General features: G+C 45.2%; 1 protein-coding gene across 4 annotated transcripts in view; it reads left to right on the plus strand.

The window, feature by feature from the left end:
* The window catches only part of FOXK2 (forkhead box K2), a 54,279-nt gene that overhangs the window by 17,010 nt on the left and 21,618 nt on the right, over positions 1 to 15,651 (plus strand). For 3 of the 4 annotated variants that reach the window (XM_039359508.1, XM_039359506.1, XM_039359507.1), the window contains one exon: positions 10,325 to 10,519. In XM_039359508.1, the coding sequence (XP_039215442.1) occupies positions 10,325 to 10,519 (195 nt within the window). Of the gene's footprint in view, positions 1 to 8,643; positions 8,712 to 10,324; positions 10,520 to 15,651 lie in introns of all 4 variants that reach the window. The other variant, XM_039359509.1, reaches the window with a different exon arrangement.

Below are 15,651 nucleotides of genomic sequence, written 5' to 3' on the forward strand. Positions count from 1 at the left end.
GCCGAGCGAGAGGCTTCAAGGAGACATTTGGCACTGGAAAGGGAATTCTCCAAAGCCCAAAGGCTCAGGTCGAGTGAAGCTGAAGTGATTTCCCCCGCTCCATTGGACACTCCTACATCTGAGCTTCCATTTGCACCTTCTCACGATGTTCCAAGGGCTTGGTCTCCTCAGGGGGAAACTGTGCAGGCTGGTTCCCCTCGCTCCTCATCATCATCTTCTCATCATGGCCCTGAGGCCACGTTTATTCCAGCTGAGGCTAGTGCTAGTTACGTGGAATAAGGGGATAGGTGGTCAGCTGAGTTTCAGTCCTTCATGCACAATGCATTTATGCAATTCATGTCTTCTAGGGGACAGCGGCCCTTTCAACCACCACCACCTCCTTCTATACCTCCTTCTCAGGCGGCATGTATCATTATCCCCGGTTCAGGGGTTTCCGAGACTTCTTCCCAGCTAGGGGAAGAGGGGTCTGTTGATGTGGAGATAGCTGACATGCCCATGTCAGAAGATGAGGCAGCGCCCGAACAGGCACCAACTTCAGGGCTCTTTGACCCTTCTCTTTTCCGGTCTCTAAGGCCATTACCACCGTTAACCTACTTTGGTACAGGAGGAGAAACCTTCTAACTCTGCCAGTCAGGAATCTAATCCTTTGTTCGCGGAACAGGTGGTGGAAGATAAGCAGATTCCCTGTCCACAGGTTTTCCGCTCTACAGTGGAGAAGCAGTGGTCATCCCTGGCCACTCTGCCTTCCCCTAATAGTACAGAAAAGAAACTGTTCAATGTGTCTTCTTCATTTGCTTCCCTCTTGGAGGTATCTTCAGTTGATACTCCTCTGACTTCTTTGTTTTCCACATCTGCTATTCCAGGGGATATGGCTGAGGCCCTGAAAGCGGAGGAAAAGAAGTTTGAACTCTCTCTTCACCGAGTGCACCAGGCTTTGGCATGGGCGATAAAGACCGCAACTTCATCCTCTTTCTTCGCCAGGGCATTGATCATGTGGCTTCGTGAGCTTCAGACACTTGTCCCACCGGATCAGGTTCGAACACATCAGATACTAGGGAAACTAGTGGCCACTTCAGAGTACGTGGCAGACGCTTCTCTTCATTCGACCAGGTACTCTGCCAGATCCATTGCAGCTACAGTTGCCTCTCGTAGGCTACTATGGCTGAAACAGTGGAGAACGGATTTGAAATCAAAGTGGCGCTTATCCACGTCCAAATATAGCGGTACACAGTTGTTCGGGCCAATCCTTGAACCACATATTATTGAGGGCAAGGATAAACGTAAGATTCTGGCACACCCCTCCAAACGGTCTGATAGACGGCCCCAACAGGAGTTCCGTAGGCAGGTCTTCTGTCCCAGCAGTTCCTGGGAGTGGAGGCAGCCCTTTCGGGCAGGGCAGTCCTGGGATTGGTCAAGAGGCTTATGATCCTTTCCCCCCAGACATGATCATCCACAGGACCGCCAGAACATGGGAGCCAAGGGCCAATTTTAATCTAAATGCCCCTTCCGGGGATCGGGCGGTCGCCTGTATAGGCGGTCCAAGTGACGCCAAGGAAGACTCTCCCATCGGGGGTCATCTGGCACTGTTCAGCGACATTTGAGAGACGACCACAGATTCCTGGGTAAGGGAAACCTTCAAGTACGGTCTCACCCTAGAGTTCTACTCTCCTCCCCCAGACCGCTTCATTCAGTGTCCGGTGTCAAGAAACACAAACAAAGCAAAATTGGTAGCCACGGCCATCTCTCATCGGTTAGACATCAAGGCCATAGAACCAGTACCAGAGGATCAGGAAGGAAAGGGGTTTTACTCCATCCTGTTTGTGATCCCCAAAGCCTCAGGAGGATGGAGGGCGATACTGGACTTAAAGGGTCTAAATTACTTCTTAACCTACAGGAGTTTCAAGATGCAGACCCTAAGGTCCATTCTCGCCAGTATCAGGAAAGGAGATTTCCTCTCATCCATAGATCTAACAGAGGCGTACCTACACATCCCGAAACTCCCAGAACAGTGCAGGTTCCTCCGGTTTTACTACGCACACCGGCATTACCAATACAGAGCTCTTCCGTTCGGTCTATCTTCAGTTCCAAGGGTTTTCACAAAAATTTTGGCAGTCTTGGCGGCTTACCTCAGGCTGAGGCTGGTGCGTGTGCAATGCTACCTAGACGACATCCTAGTTCAGTTCCTTCCAGTCGGCCCAGTCAGACCTCGAGGTCATGATACATACACTTCAGGCTCACGGGTTCTCAGTGAACTTCAAGAAGAGTCACACGATCCCCACAAAGCACCTCCTACATCTGGGGGCGATCATAGATTTGGACCTTTGCAAGGTTTATCTTTCAGAAGAACGTTGGGTCAGCATATGAAAACTGGTACATCAGGTTCGGAGAGACAAAGTAGTGCCCCTGGTACAGCTGTCCCAACTTTTGGGAAAGATGGTTTCTTGCATGGGGATTGTTCCGTGGGCCAGGTTTCACTCAAGACGCCTTCAATGGTTCCTCCTTCCCTTTCAGAAACAGAACCTCAGTTCCTCCAACAAAAGGGTCAGAGTTCCCCACCACATCTTGGTATCCCTCCTATGGTGGACTTCACCTGCAATGAACAAGGGGATCATCTTCAAGGAGCCCCTCATGCTCACCTTAACCACAGACGCCAGTCTGTTCAGTTGGGGTGCCCATATTCAAACTCACCTGTCCCAGGGACAGTGGTCCCGGTCGGACCTAGCCCACAATATAAATTGGCTCGAACTCAGGACCATACACTTAGCTCTCCAATAGTTTTCCTCCCTAGTGACGGGACAGCACGTCCTGGTCCTGACGGACAACGTGGCAGCCAAAGCTCATGTCAACCAGCAGGGAGGGACCCGGTCCTGGTCGCTCATGCAGGAGGCTTTGGACCTAGATCTGTGGGCGGAGTCCAACCTGGGGTCCATCAGGGTGGAACACATTTCAGGGGAGGCGAATCGACAAGTAGATTCCCTGAGCAGGGTCACAGTGGACCACTCGGAGCAGGGACATCTCGATAAGGTTCGGTCGTCCACATCTGGATCTCTGCCTCCCTGTCGAACACTCAACTTCCCAGGTTCTTCTCCAGGTTCCCGACATGGGGAGCGGAGGGAACGGGCGCCATCCAGTGCCAGTGGCCAGGGGACCTGCTGTATGCATTTCCCCCCTTCCGTTGTTACAGGCAACCATCCGCAAACTGATTCAGAAAAGGGCGGAGGTAATCTTGATTGCTCCACATTGGCCAAGGCGTCCGTGGTTTGCCGACCTTGTGGATCTTTCTCTCTCGCCACCGTGGAGGATTCCCCTGGATCGGATGGCTCTCAGCCAAGGGAACCTTCAACATCCAGACCCACAGTGGCTCCAGTTAGCCACCTGGCACTTGAACGGGAAAGTTTAGCTAGGCAATCCTATTCGTCCGGGGTGATCTTGATGATTCAAGCCTCCAGGCGCCCCTTGACTAATAAGATTTATGACGCCACATAGAGAAACTTCTGCACGTGGTGCAATAAACAAAATCTCAGGCCACTCTCGGTCACAATTCCCAACATTTTGGATTGTCTGCTGGAAGGTATGAACAAGGCTTTATTACCCAGTACCATCTGCAGGCAGGTAGCGGCCCTGTCAATGGTCCTTACCTGTGACAACTTGGTTCCTTTGTCGCAACATCCAGCAGTTAGTGCTTTTCTCAAAGGGGTGGTTAGCACTAGGCCGCCCGCGGTCCATCGCTATCCGTCGTGGGACCTACCTAAGGTATTGCAGGCTCTGATCTCTCCTCCGTTTGAACCTCTCAGTTCTTATTCTCTTCATTTTCTGTCTTTGAAGGTGGCATTCCTAGTATCCATAACATCGGCTAGAAGAATATCGAAATTGGCCGCACTTTCAGTTAGGAATGATTTGTGTACCTTCTTCGAGGATAGAGTGGTCCTCAGATTGGACCCTTTCTTCATTCCAAAGGTCAATACCTTGTTTCACAGGTCCCAAGATCTAGTTCTTCCTGATTTTGTCCGAATCCTTCTCATAGTCTAGAACGACAGTGGCATAAATTGGATGTACGCAGGGCTCTGCGTCACTATGTCAAGCAGACCTCGGCTTTCTGAAAGTCGGAGGCCTTGTTCGTGTCCTTTCAACCCTCCGCCATGGGTCAGAAGGTTTCTTCTTTGACCATCGGTAGGTGGATAAGGGCTTGCATTGCTCGGGCCTATCTGTCTCAGTCTCTTCCAGTTCCTGCACACATTACGGCTCATTCCACTCGCAGCGCTGCTGCATCTGCTGCTTGGTCCACGCAGGCTTCGGTCAAGGAGATTTGTAGGGCAGCAACGTGGTCCTTCCCTTCAGAATTTGTCAGGCATTACAGGATAGATAGGTTTGCAGCGGCAGACGCCGCGTTTGGCAGACGGGTCCTACAACAGTTTGTTTCTTCGCAGGGAACACAAGCCTAGACTCCCCCCCCCCCGTAGGGACATGAGCGGCTTTGGTATGTCCCATCCGGTGGATTCTACACTCATCATGCTGGAGAAGGGGTGTTGTCTTACCTGAATGCCTTTTCTCAGCATGATGATGTAGAATCCACACCCTCCCGTGAGGCAGTCTAGGCATGTGTCTTGATAATTGGAGCCAGTGCGCCAGACTTTGTCAGAGATGCTTCGCCTCGTCAAAACTGGGAAGACACACCCTGAGGGAGGCGTGGCCAAAGTTCTGACCTAGTCTATCTGAGCAGGAAGGCTGAAATAACCCATCCGGTGGATTCTACATCATCATGCTGAGAAAAGGCGTTCAGGTAAGACAACGCCCCCCTTTTTTAAGGGGGCAGGGTTGATTTAGTAGGGGGTATCTTTTTTTAATTGGGAATTTGGTAGAGAAAAGGAACATGCATATGTGAGAGTGAGACTCAGACTTCTTAATGTGTAAAAGAGCTTCAGGACAGAGGAGAATTGTGAAGATAGCAGCATTGGGGGGGAGGGAGGCATCAGAAGGAGCAGCACATTTCCTTCTCTAAAGCAGAAAAGTTGCCCAACAAGAACTGAGGACCACTCCACCCCAGGTCAAAATTGCTGAAGGAGTGAAGAAAGGTGAGGACTGTGAGGTCATGGGCCACAAGAGTTGTAAAGCAGCACCTGAGTAAGTGGCTTCCTCAAAACAACAGCAATAGGGTGAGGAAAAGCAAGCCTGGAAGCGATGATGGAGAATTATGTGTGAATGGATATAATAGGAACCATGGAACAGAAGAAAGCAAGATGGCAAAGTATAGTACAGAAAATCTCAGGAAGTGTAAACTGAGGACGAAAAGGTTGGAGCAGAAGAAAGCTCCCCCCTTTTACATATCCAGTCAAAAATTGCAGTAGTGGCCTAGTGACCAGATAATAACCCAAAAGGCTTTGGAGAGCAGGTATATGAGGAAGCTTCATGAACACTGACAATTGGCCTTGAAGTGTTGGCTTTATCAAAATTTTCAGCAACCTAAGACAACAGGTATACACTGTATGGGCTGAAATTTGTTTCCAGAGGAAAACACTGCATCTTGCATGTTTTGGAAACACCTGGCTGTTGGCTTCTATTTAGTTAATGGAAATGATTATATTAATATTCAGGGGACATTTATAGTTGGCTGCTAGAAATGTGATTAGTGCAATCACTGGCTTAAATGCAACTAACAAGGAAATGTTAATGTGTTTAGACCATGGGCTGATGGCCACATTTGGAGTTCTGAGTTTATACTGTGTTTTCACAAAATGCCCATCATTATGTTGCCTTGCCTATTCATACACGGTTGCTGTGTTGAAAATGGCATTTACAGCAGTCATTTACCAGAAAGCAAACTGATGAGATTACTTTCTATATAATTGTCATGTCCTTTTGGATGCTTCATAGTGTCCCAGCTTGCCTTTTTTCCTGGATTTATGAGCAAACTTCCAAATAAACTGCAGGCTTATATCTTTACTTTGTTATAATACATGTGGAGCGTATACAAAGTCTACAGCCATTTTTGTAAAGGAATACACTTTTCACAGCAGGTATCTAGTTTTATGCTATGCCAGTTTCCTGAAGATTATTAACTGACAGCTATGAGATCTGAATGTGCCCTCCCTTCATCTCAGGATAGCTTTTTGTTTCTTTTTTTTATCCTATAATGCCAGTTTTGTTTGGAAGTCCTACAGATTCTGTAAATAGAAAAACAGGAAAAAAGCATCCATCAGTTTTTTGCATTAAAATAGTAAGAATGATAAAATGAAAAGAAGAAAGTTGGGTTAGGGCTTATGAGAAGTGACTTGAGTAACATCTATAACTTGTTGAAACAGCTTTTTGAAATCTGCAGCAAATGTATACATGCAGTCTTCTTCCTATCAAATTATATTTGCTCATGGTTGAAGATATAATGACCACACAACAAACTTGTATTTAGTCTTGGTCTTGAGAATTACCAAATACTGTAGTGTTTCCATAGGCCGAGTTTCTTTTATATTTGTATAGAGGAGCCTCAAATTCCAGAAGCATTACATGGTAAGTTTAATGAATTAATGTCTGATTTCCCTGCAGCTCATGTGACAAGAAACTTTATAAGCTGCTTCCCATTGATCTCTGCTTTCCAACTCTTTTGTGTCTTCAGCTTGCAGAAAAGGATGAAGAGCTTGGTTTCTACAGTAACTACAGCCTGCAGGCAATTTTTTTTTTACAGTATTCTTTTTAGACTGCAAAGATGCAGTGTATTTTGTTTCTTTAGAAACTTTTTTTCTGTTTGTCTGGTGCTTTAAATTTTACATGGTTTAAAGCCGTAAAGGATGGGGGAATTTATACATGTGAGCAAAGTACTTTTAATCCAGATGGTAGTTTTTTTTAGTGTTTAATAGTAACAGGAAAAAAAATGCAAAGAAAATTACGATGTAAATATACAGTATACATTCTCAAAGAAACAATAGTGTAAAAAGGGCTTCAAAAAGAGGCTGAAGTTGATTGGTTCTATGAAGACCTATAACACTTTCTAGAACTAATACCAAAAAAAGATCTCCTTTCATCATAGGGGATTAGAATGCTAAAATAGGAAGTCAAAAAGTAACTAGAATAACAGGCATGTTTGGCCTTGGAATACAGATTGAAGCAGGGCAAAGGCTAACAGAGTTTGTCAAAAGAACATGCTGTTCATAGCAAACACTTTTATTCAACAATTCAAAAGATGACTCTGCACATGGACTTCACTAGATGGTTAATACTGAAATCAGATTGATTATGTACCTTGCTGCCAAAGGTGGAGAAGCTCTATGCAATCAATAAAAATTCAGTGCTCACCAGCTCAAATGAAGAGCTTCTTATTGCAAAATTCAGGCTTAAATTGAAGAAAGTAGGGAAAAAATAGATACGACCTAAATCATATCCCTTATTAATATACAGTGGAGATGATGAATAGATTTAAAAGGACAGGATCTGGTAGACTTGAGTTCCTGAAAAACTATGGATGGTCACGGAGGTTCATAACATTGTACAAGAGGCAGCAAGTAAAACCGTGCGGTTTTGGCATGACGCATTGGCCTGAGGCAGTTTGACATCCCTGCTGTAAATAGTGGAAAAGAAGCAAAGAATATACCATTAGCCTTTACTTTAAATGTGATAGATTTCCATAGGAAATCCTTCCTAACCTATTTAATACGACAAACATGTATTGATTATATATTTTATAAAAGACCTTAGCATCTAATAAAATTACAAGTTGATTTTTGTTTTTATTCAAACCAATTAAAGTTACAATTAATATGGAATGGAGCTGGAAGGGACCTTGGAGGTCTTCTTGTCCAGCCCCCTACTCAAGCAGGAGAACCTATATACCATTTCAGACAAAAATCTAACGTCTGCTAATTGCCTAGTTTTTATACAAACTGATCATTCTTAACAAACAATATTTACTAACATTGCTGTTATGATCTTCGTATCAACATTCATGAATGAGATTGGATGATAATTAGCATTCACGTTTTACTTGCTATTAGTATAACAATAATATAAGCCTGACTGAATGCTGCAGATGTAATTCCCTTATCAAATATTTTGTACAATTGACAAAATGTTGGCACTAAAAGGTCTGTAAAATTTTTATACCACTTTTAGGGTATGCATCCATTCTTTGTGTTTTACCACTGGCCTGTTTTATAATTATTTGTTTAATCTCTGTCTCAGATAATGGGGCAAATAAAAGCTGTTTTTGCGTGTCATCCAAATGCAGTAGATTTTATTTTGAAAAAAATCTGTATCTTCATTCAATACAGAACTAATTGTTCTTTTCCAAGTTCAGGATCCAATATTTTATTAAAATCCCCTCCTATTAACAGTTTATCATTAAATTAACTCATTCAGATATTGAAAATATTCATAAATCGGATACAATGATATTACGCCTATAAATATTAACCCCAATTATTAGAATCCATGCTGTTATATCAACATGAATATTTTTTTGAATCAAAATGCCCACCCTTTTAGTTTTTCTCAAAGTATTTGTGACCAAGCCTCTCCGACCCAATCCTTCATTAATAAAGATTTGTCTTGTTCCATTAGATGAGTTTCTTGTAGTAAGCAATGCTGCCCTTATGGGTTAAGACATCATTTAAAAGTGCTCTTGGCCACATATTATTATAATTATTTTTTCTTTTTTAGAAAAAAGAAGCTGAAATGTTTGGAAAGGAAATTAGCTTAAGGATATACTGGGCCAAACTGATACAGAGGTGAAATTTTATAAATAATTATATTTCAGACAATGTTGAGTCTGTTCAGTATCACTATAATAGCTTCAATAGTATGAGAGAAATATTTTTCTGTTTAAATAGGATTTATTTGAAAACCATTTTGGCCTAAAAAAAGAAAGTAAGGAAATCTTCAGATATTTTAGACTTTGTCAGTGGGCGGGTTCCCTTAGGATTCCATCAGTTGACCTATATGTGTGTTATGTATGGGTACATTTTTGAGAGCAGGCAACATAATTTCATTTTTAATGTGTGCCAGTGTGCCCACAGTAAAAAAAAAAAAGACAATAAAGGTTATCTATCCTATCTATCTTTTTCTTTATCTTAATTTCATACTATGTTTTGGAGAAGTCCTCATAGATGGGTTCAGAATGACCATATTTATTCATTTATTTGTAAAATTTATTAGCTGCCCATCTTGCCACAAAGTAAATCTGGGCGGCTTACAGTATTAAAAGATAAAACTGTATAATTTATAATAATATAGACACAATACTATAAAATCAGTCTAGCTGAAAAGATGGGGGGAGGGAGTCTGATGAGAAGGGGAGGGGGTGGGATCTTTTGTTAATCTATTCATACACCCCTAATGTGAAACCCTTCTGTTGGAGCCCCAAGCCAACTGGCAGAGCCAGATCTTTAAGCTGTTACTGAAGGTAAGGAGGCTGGAGCTGACCTCATTCTGGGGAGGCAAGATGTTCTAATAAAGGGCAGGTGCAATGGCAGAGAAAGCTTTTCTCCTGGATTCCACCAGCCAGAATTCCCTGTCCCGTGGGGCGCACAGCGTGTCCCCTCTGTCGGCATGGGTAGGGCGGCCAATTCAGGTGCAATGAGGCGATCCTTATTGTCATATACTAGAACCATATGTCAGTATAGGACTGTTATTAATATTTACAGTGGCAAAAATAGGGCCTGCAAAAAAAATTCCCTTACTACACTTACTTTTTTTCCAAACACAAATCCAGATAGGGAGGAAGGGTGGATGAAGATGTATGGATGTGATCTGCAAAGATGCTCCATAGCGGCCTTGTATTATTCTGAATCACCTGATCTTTGTGAGACATTGTATAACATTACTTTGAAAATAAGTCTGTTAAGGCAGAGGCCCCCGACCTTTTGAGCACCAAGGACCGGTGCTGTGGAGACCAGAGGGGGTGTGGTTTCGCGTGCTGCCTGCATCCTGCAGATGGGGCTTTGCTTGTTTGTGCGGACCGGTTGCCGGCACCCTGCGGACCGGTGCTGGTCCACGGATCAGGGTTTGAGGACCCTGTGTTAAGGCATTAGCCTCATAGTTTCCTGATTTAAGAACTTGAATTATCATCAAATAACCTTAATGCTGGTTTTTATACCACTTCAAAATTTATTAAATAATTATTGATTGCAATTTTGGTATATAAAAATCAAAAGTAAAATCCACAGAAGTACACATTTCTAAATGAATGTGATTGTATTTACCATATATTCATTATGTAGCTTTATAACAATTGTATATATTTTCTTTTTTAATATTTTATGAATATGAGTGCTGTTGTAATTATGCAAATAAAGAAAACCTTTACTTCAGTTAGTGAACACCTTTTGTTTTTACTTTTCAGATGTACATTCAGGTTTCCCAGCACAAACATCAAGATAACATTTACAGCTTTATCCAATGAAAAGAGAGAAAAACAGGAGTCCCCGCAGTCCCCAGTGAAACCTGTACAACCCCAGATTTCTCCCCTAACAATAAACATTCCAGACAACATGGCTCATTTGATTAGCCCTCTTCCTTCTCCCACAGGAACCATCAGGTATTTTTATGTTGTGTTGCTGCATTTAGGTTTATCGTTGAACTACAAAAATGTCATACTAATCTGTAATTTAAATTTCTACAATCACATTTAACATCCTTGGAGCAAATTATTTTTGCTTTTTTTTTCTGTGGCCACTTAATCATGTTTATTGGCACTAGATGAAATTCCAGCAATCATTCTTGGTTCATGAAGCAGAGGTGTTATGTAGGCCTAGCAAGGTTGCTGCTTTGTGGACTAACTGGCTTCTGAGTGGGCAGTTCCATGTAGTGATAGTGTTTAACTGCCAACCAGCCTCACTGGGAGAAATAATGCTGAGGGCAGAAGAGTATCTTCCTGTCAAGCAGATTAAGTTCTTTCTGTGATCTTCTGATTTCTTTAAATGGACTCATATGATTCCAAATAACATTTGGAATCATTTTTGTGTGCAGCAGGCTGCTTTATGAAAGTGTGTTGCTTTGTTACAATAACAGTTTGTTCAAACTAACGTTAACCTAACCTTCCTTGATACAAACCATAATTACTTGCCTTATGTACACAGGTATACAAACTATAGGTACTAAAACTATAGAATTAAAACAGAAGTATTTGTTTCTAAAATATTTGAGAAATGTTTTAACTAAGAAAAGTACTTGTGCTTCATTCTGTGCAAATATTTTATTATTTATCATTCCTAATATAACCCTTGCATTCTTTAAATGCTATTGCAGAAAATTCTCCTCTCCATGTGGCAATATAAGGCAAAGTGCAACTAGAAGTAATTATGTTGTCAGTGAGGCAACATATTAATGTGTTAATGTGAACCAGATCAGTATATTGTGTGATAAAAAAAATACTTAATTTAATTAAAACACATGCCAGTGGTCTGAGAGCATCTTTAGTAATTCTTGATATCAGAAAAAAATTTATTTCATGTAAGATTAAAAACATCATTTTCAGTCTGAACAAAACATAAACAACATGCCCAGGAGAGGTAATTCTGACCATATTCATCTTTCTCATGAGGGAAGTGACTAGATCTTTATATGTTAACCAGTGCTCAGTTATGAGCAGTATAAGAAAGAACTCAGAAATGTTTTTCTCCAGCAGGATGGCTGTAGAGTCCAAATGGATGGGTTCTATGACGGCCTTCCTGCCTGGCAGACTGGGTAAAAACTTCGGCCACACCCCTTCCTTTGGGCGTGACCCCAGTTTTGACTCAGTCTCGAAGCCTGGTAGAAGTGCGAGAGGCAGCTCTCAGAACAAAACTAATTTAACTCAAAAAAAAAAAAAAAGAGAGAGAAAAGGAATCCCCTCTTCCTCCAGTTGAAAGAAAAGTTTCCTGGCAGCTGATAAGACTTGAGAGATGCAGCCAGGATCGGTGGACTCGTGAGTGGGGCGTCAGGGACTAACGGGAGGCTTGGAGCGGGGCCGGATCGCTCGCCGATTTCCGGCCTGCCGAGCAGCTGTTTGGCGCGGGGACCTCACACCGGGTTGCTCGTCGCCCTCCGGGTCCGCCAAACAGCTGAGTGGTTTGGCCGACAGAACGAGGCGCTGCTCAGCGCGAAACAGCTGAGCCGCGCGGGAAGCGGCAAACCGCGGCGCCGCTCGGCATAGATCAGCTGAGCGGCGCGAGAAGCAGCCCGACAAGAGCAGAACTAGCGCTAAAATTTCTTTCTCCTCAGAGGAGAGGCGCAGCCCTCTTAAGACTAAAGGAGTCTCCCTGATTGCTAAATTCAAAGATCCGCCATTGTTTTGAACCTCGTGGATTCCCGGGCTACCATTGGGAGGCGTGGTTTCTTCCCCATTCGCCATTTTGAACGAGCGGATCTACCCGCCGTTTTTCCCTTGGGGGTGGGGCCACCACCCGGACTCCATTTCCCTGCAGACAAAGGGGGACCCCTTATGCTATGATCTGAGGTTATTTCAAGAAATTGAGACAAGAGGAAGGAAGAGGGAAAAGAAAGAGAACCGTTCTGATCGTGGTCTGTTGCCACAGCCACAGACTGGGGGAGAGAGAGATATAAACTGCACTTTGTCTGGACTAGGTGAGGAGGTGAGGAGGAGTATTTTTCCCTGACTGTTCCTATAGTGGCCTTTAGTCACTGCCTTGCAGGATCTTCTGTCCAAAGACTCCTGTCTGTCCGGCCATTGTTTGTATAGGCAGAGGAGGGCTCAGCCCCAAGCATCTGCATCTGATCTGCGTATCTTATTCCCCCACTCCAGGCATTACCTACTCGGGGTGTCTGGCACAATGGCAGACAATGTCTCGTATTCAGTCACGCAGGTCCCTCAATTGTCCCCCCCACAGCAACAACAAAAACGCAGATCTTCTGAATCAGAGGTGGGGGGGAAGAAGAAAGCTAAAACAAAGCACCTTTCTCAGAAGGGACAGTCTAAAACGGCTGAGCGAGAGGCTTTGAGGAGACATTTGGCTTTAGAAAGGCAAATTAGCAGGGCACAGAGAACCAATGCCAATGGGACAGATTTGGTTTCCCCTGTCCCAGCGGTGGCACCCAGCACAGAACCTACTGCCGAGGAAGTGCTCAAGACTTGGTCTCCTCCTGGGGAAACTGAACAGTTAGATTCCTCCAATCCCTCCTCACCAGCTTCTTCACCCGACCACTCTCCAGCGCCTCACCCCAGCGACAAGGCGCAGGAGAACATATGGTCGGCACAATTTCATGCATTCATGCAGGATGCACTCTCCCAGTTCATGGCTTCTAAGGGACAAGTGGCCTTTCACACACCCCGTAAGGGACGGGCTAGGCCACCCCCTACCAGCACCTCTGAAACTTCCTCTCAACTGGGAGAGGGTGACTCAGTAGACCTTGACATGTCAGACATGCCCCTCTCGGAGGACGAGGAGACTGCACCTGAGCAGGCGACGAGCTCTGGCCTCTTTAACCCAGCGCTCCTAAAATCACTCCTGATAAAGACAGTTTCCACAGTCAACCTAACATCAGTACAGGATGAGAAGCCCTCAACAAGCAAGGAGGCCAATCCTCTATTTGCCAAAAAGGTTCCACAAGATAAGTACATTCCATGCGCGGAGGTCTTTATGACCACGCTGGAGGAACAATGGTCCTCACTTGCAAGCCCACCGGCACCTAACAGCGCGGAAAGAAAGCTTTTCAACCTATCTCCCTCCTTCTCTAACATGTTAGAGGTTCCTACTGTAGATAACCCCTTGATTTCATTATTTTCTACCTCCGCGATTCCAGGAGACATGGCGGAGGTCTTGAGACCTGAGGAGAAGAAATTTGAACACTCCCTCCGGCGTTCCCATATGGCTGCAGCCTGGGCGGCCAGAGCAGCCACTTCATCATCATTCTTCGCGAGGGCCAGTATCATGTGGCTGAGGGAACTGCAAGGCACGGTGCCTCCAGACCAGGTCAGAGTACACCAAACATTGGCTAAGCTCCTCGCGGCCTCACAATTCGTGTCTGACGCTTCACTGTACGCAACAAAGTATGCGGCAAGATCCATTGCGGCCACAGTGGCCTCGCGTAGGCTACTGTGGCTCAAAAATTGGAAGACAGACCTGAGGTCCAAATGGCGTCTTTCGACGTCCAAATACAGTGGAGTAGCCCTATTTGGTTCCATTCTGGATCCACATGTCAGCGAAGGCAGAGACAAGAAAAAAATCCTAGTACATCCATAAAAGAAGTTAGACAGGAGAGGCAGTCAGGACTTCCGGAGACAGGGCTCCCGCCCAGGAAGCCCATGGGAATGGAGACAGCCCTTTAGATCAGGGCAATCCTGGGACTGGCCCAGAGGCTCACGATCCTTCTACCCGAGACAGGATCGAACCCAGGATCGCCAAAGCCTGGGAGCCAGGGGCCAGTTCCAGTCCAGACGCCCATATAGGGGAGCGGGAGGCAGATCCTTTAAGCGTACCAAGTGACGCCAAACAGGATACTCCCATTGGGGGTCGGTTAGGAAATTTCATCGAGGTCTGGGAGCAGACCACGACTGACGCCTGGGTTCTGGAAACGATCAGGCATGGCCTGACCTTAGACTTCTGTTCTCCCCCACCAAACCGGTTCATCAGATGTCCCATCTCCAGAAGAGTACACAAGACGAGGCTGATAACTTCGGCCATAGCCCACCTCCTATCAATTCAGGCCATAGAGAGGGTACCAAAGGAAGAGGAGGGAAGAGGATTTTATTCTATCCTCTTCGTTATCCCAAAGACATCAGGAGGGTGGAGAGCAATCTTGGACCTGAAGGGCCTGAACTATTTCATAAAGTACAGGAGGTTCAAGATGCACTCCTTGAAATCCATCCTAGCCAGCGTCAGGGAAGACGATCTATTATCCTCAATAGATCTCACAGAGGCGTACCTACACATCCCCATCCATTCCAGCTACCGGAAATTCCTCAGATTTACCTACGCGGGTCGGCATTACCAATACAGGGCATTACCCTTCGGACTATCATCAGCACCAAGGGTATTCACCAAGATCCTAGCTGTAATAGCGGCCCATCTCAGGTTGATCCCGGTTCGCGTTCAGTTTTATCTGGACGACATCTTGATTCAATCCAGATCTCGGGAGCAAGCAAGGGCAGATCTCGAGACCACAATCCGAACCCTACAGGGGCACTGATTCTTGGTCAATCTAAACAAGAGCCACCTCATTCCCTCAAGGAGACTGCAACACCTGGGCGCGGTGATAGACACGTCACAGTGCAGGGTATACCTTTCCCAGGAGCGACTGATCAGCATATCCAAGCTAATTCACCAAATTCAAAAGATCAGGAGAGTGTCCTTGCTACAACTCTCGAAGCTCCTGGGGAAGATGATATCTTGCATGGGCATCATCCCATGGGCAAGGCTCCACTCGAGGGAGTTGCAGTGGTTCCTCCTACCCTACCAGAGGAGGAACCTCAGCACCTCCAACAAGAGAGTGCTGGTACCAGCACAGGTGATGAAATCACTAAAATGGTGGCTATCCCCCACGACACTCAAGGGGAGCATATTCAGGGAACCAAACAGGGTCACACTCACGACAGACGCGAGCCTGTTCGGATGGGGAGCCCACCTGGGAACACAGATAGCACAGGGCCAGTGGGGACAGAAGGACCTGTCACACAGCATCAACTGGCTAGAGCTCCGGGCCATACACCTGGCCCTCCATCATTTCTCTCAC

Source organism: Crotalus tigris, unplaced genomic scaffold (assembly GCF_016545835.1).
Source record: "Crotalus tigris isolate CLP2741 ecotype Arizona unplaced genomic scaffold, ASM1654583v1 scf7180000019078.1875890, whole genome shotgun sequence".
NCBI lineage: Eukaryota > Metazoa > Chordata > Lepidosauria > Squamata > Viperidae > Crotalus > Crotalus tigris.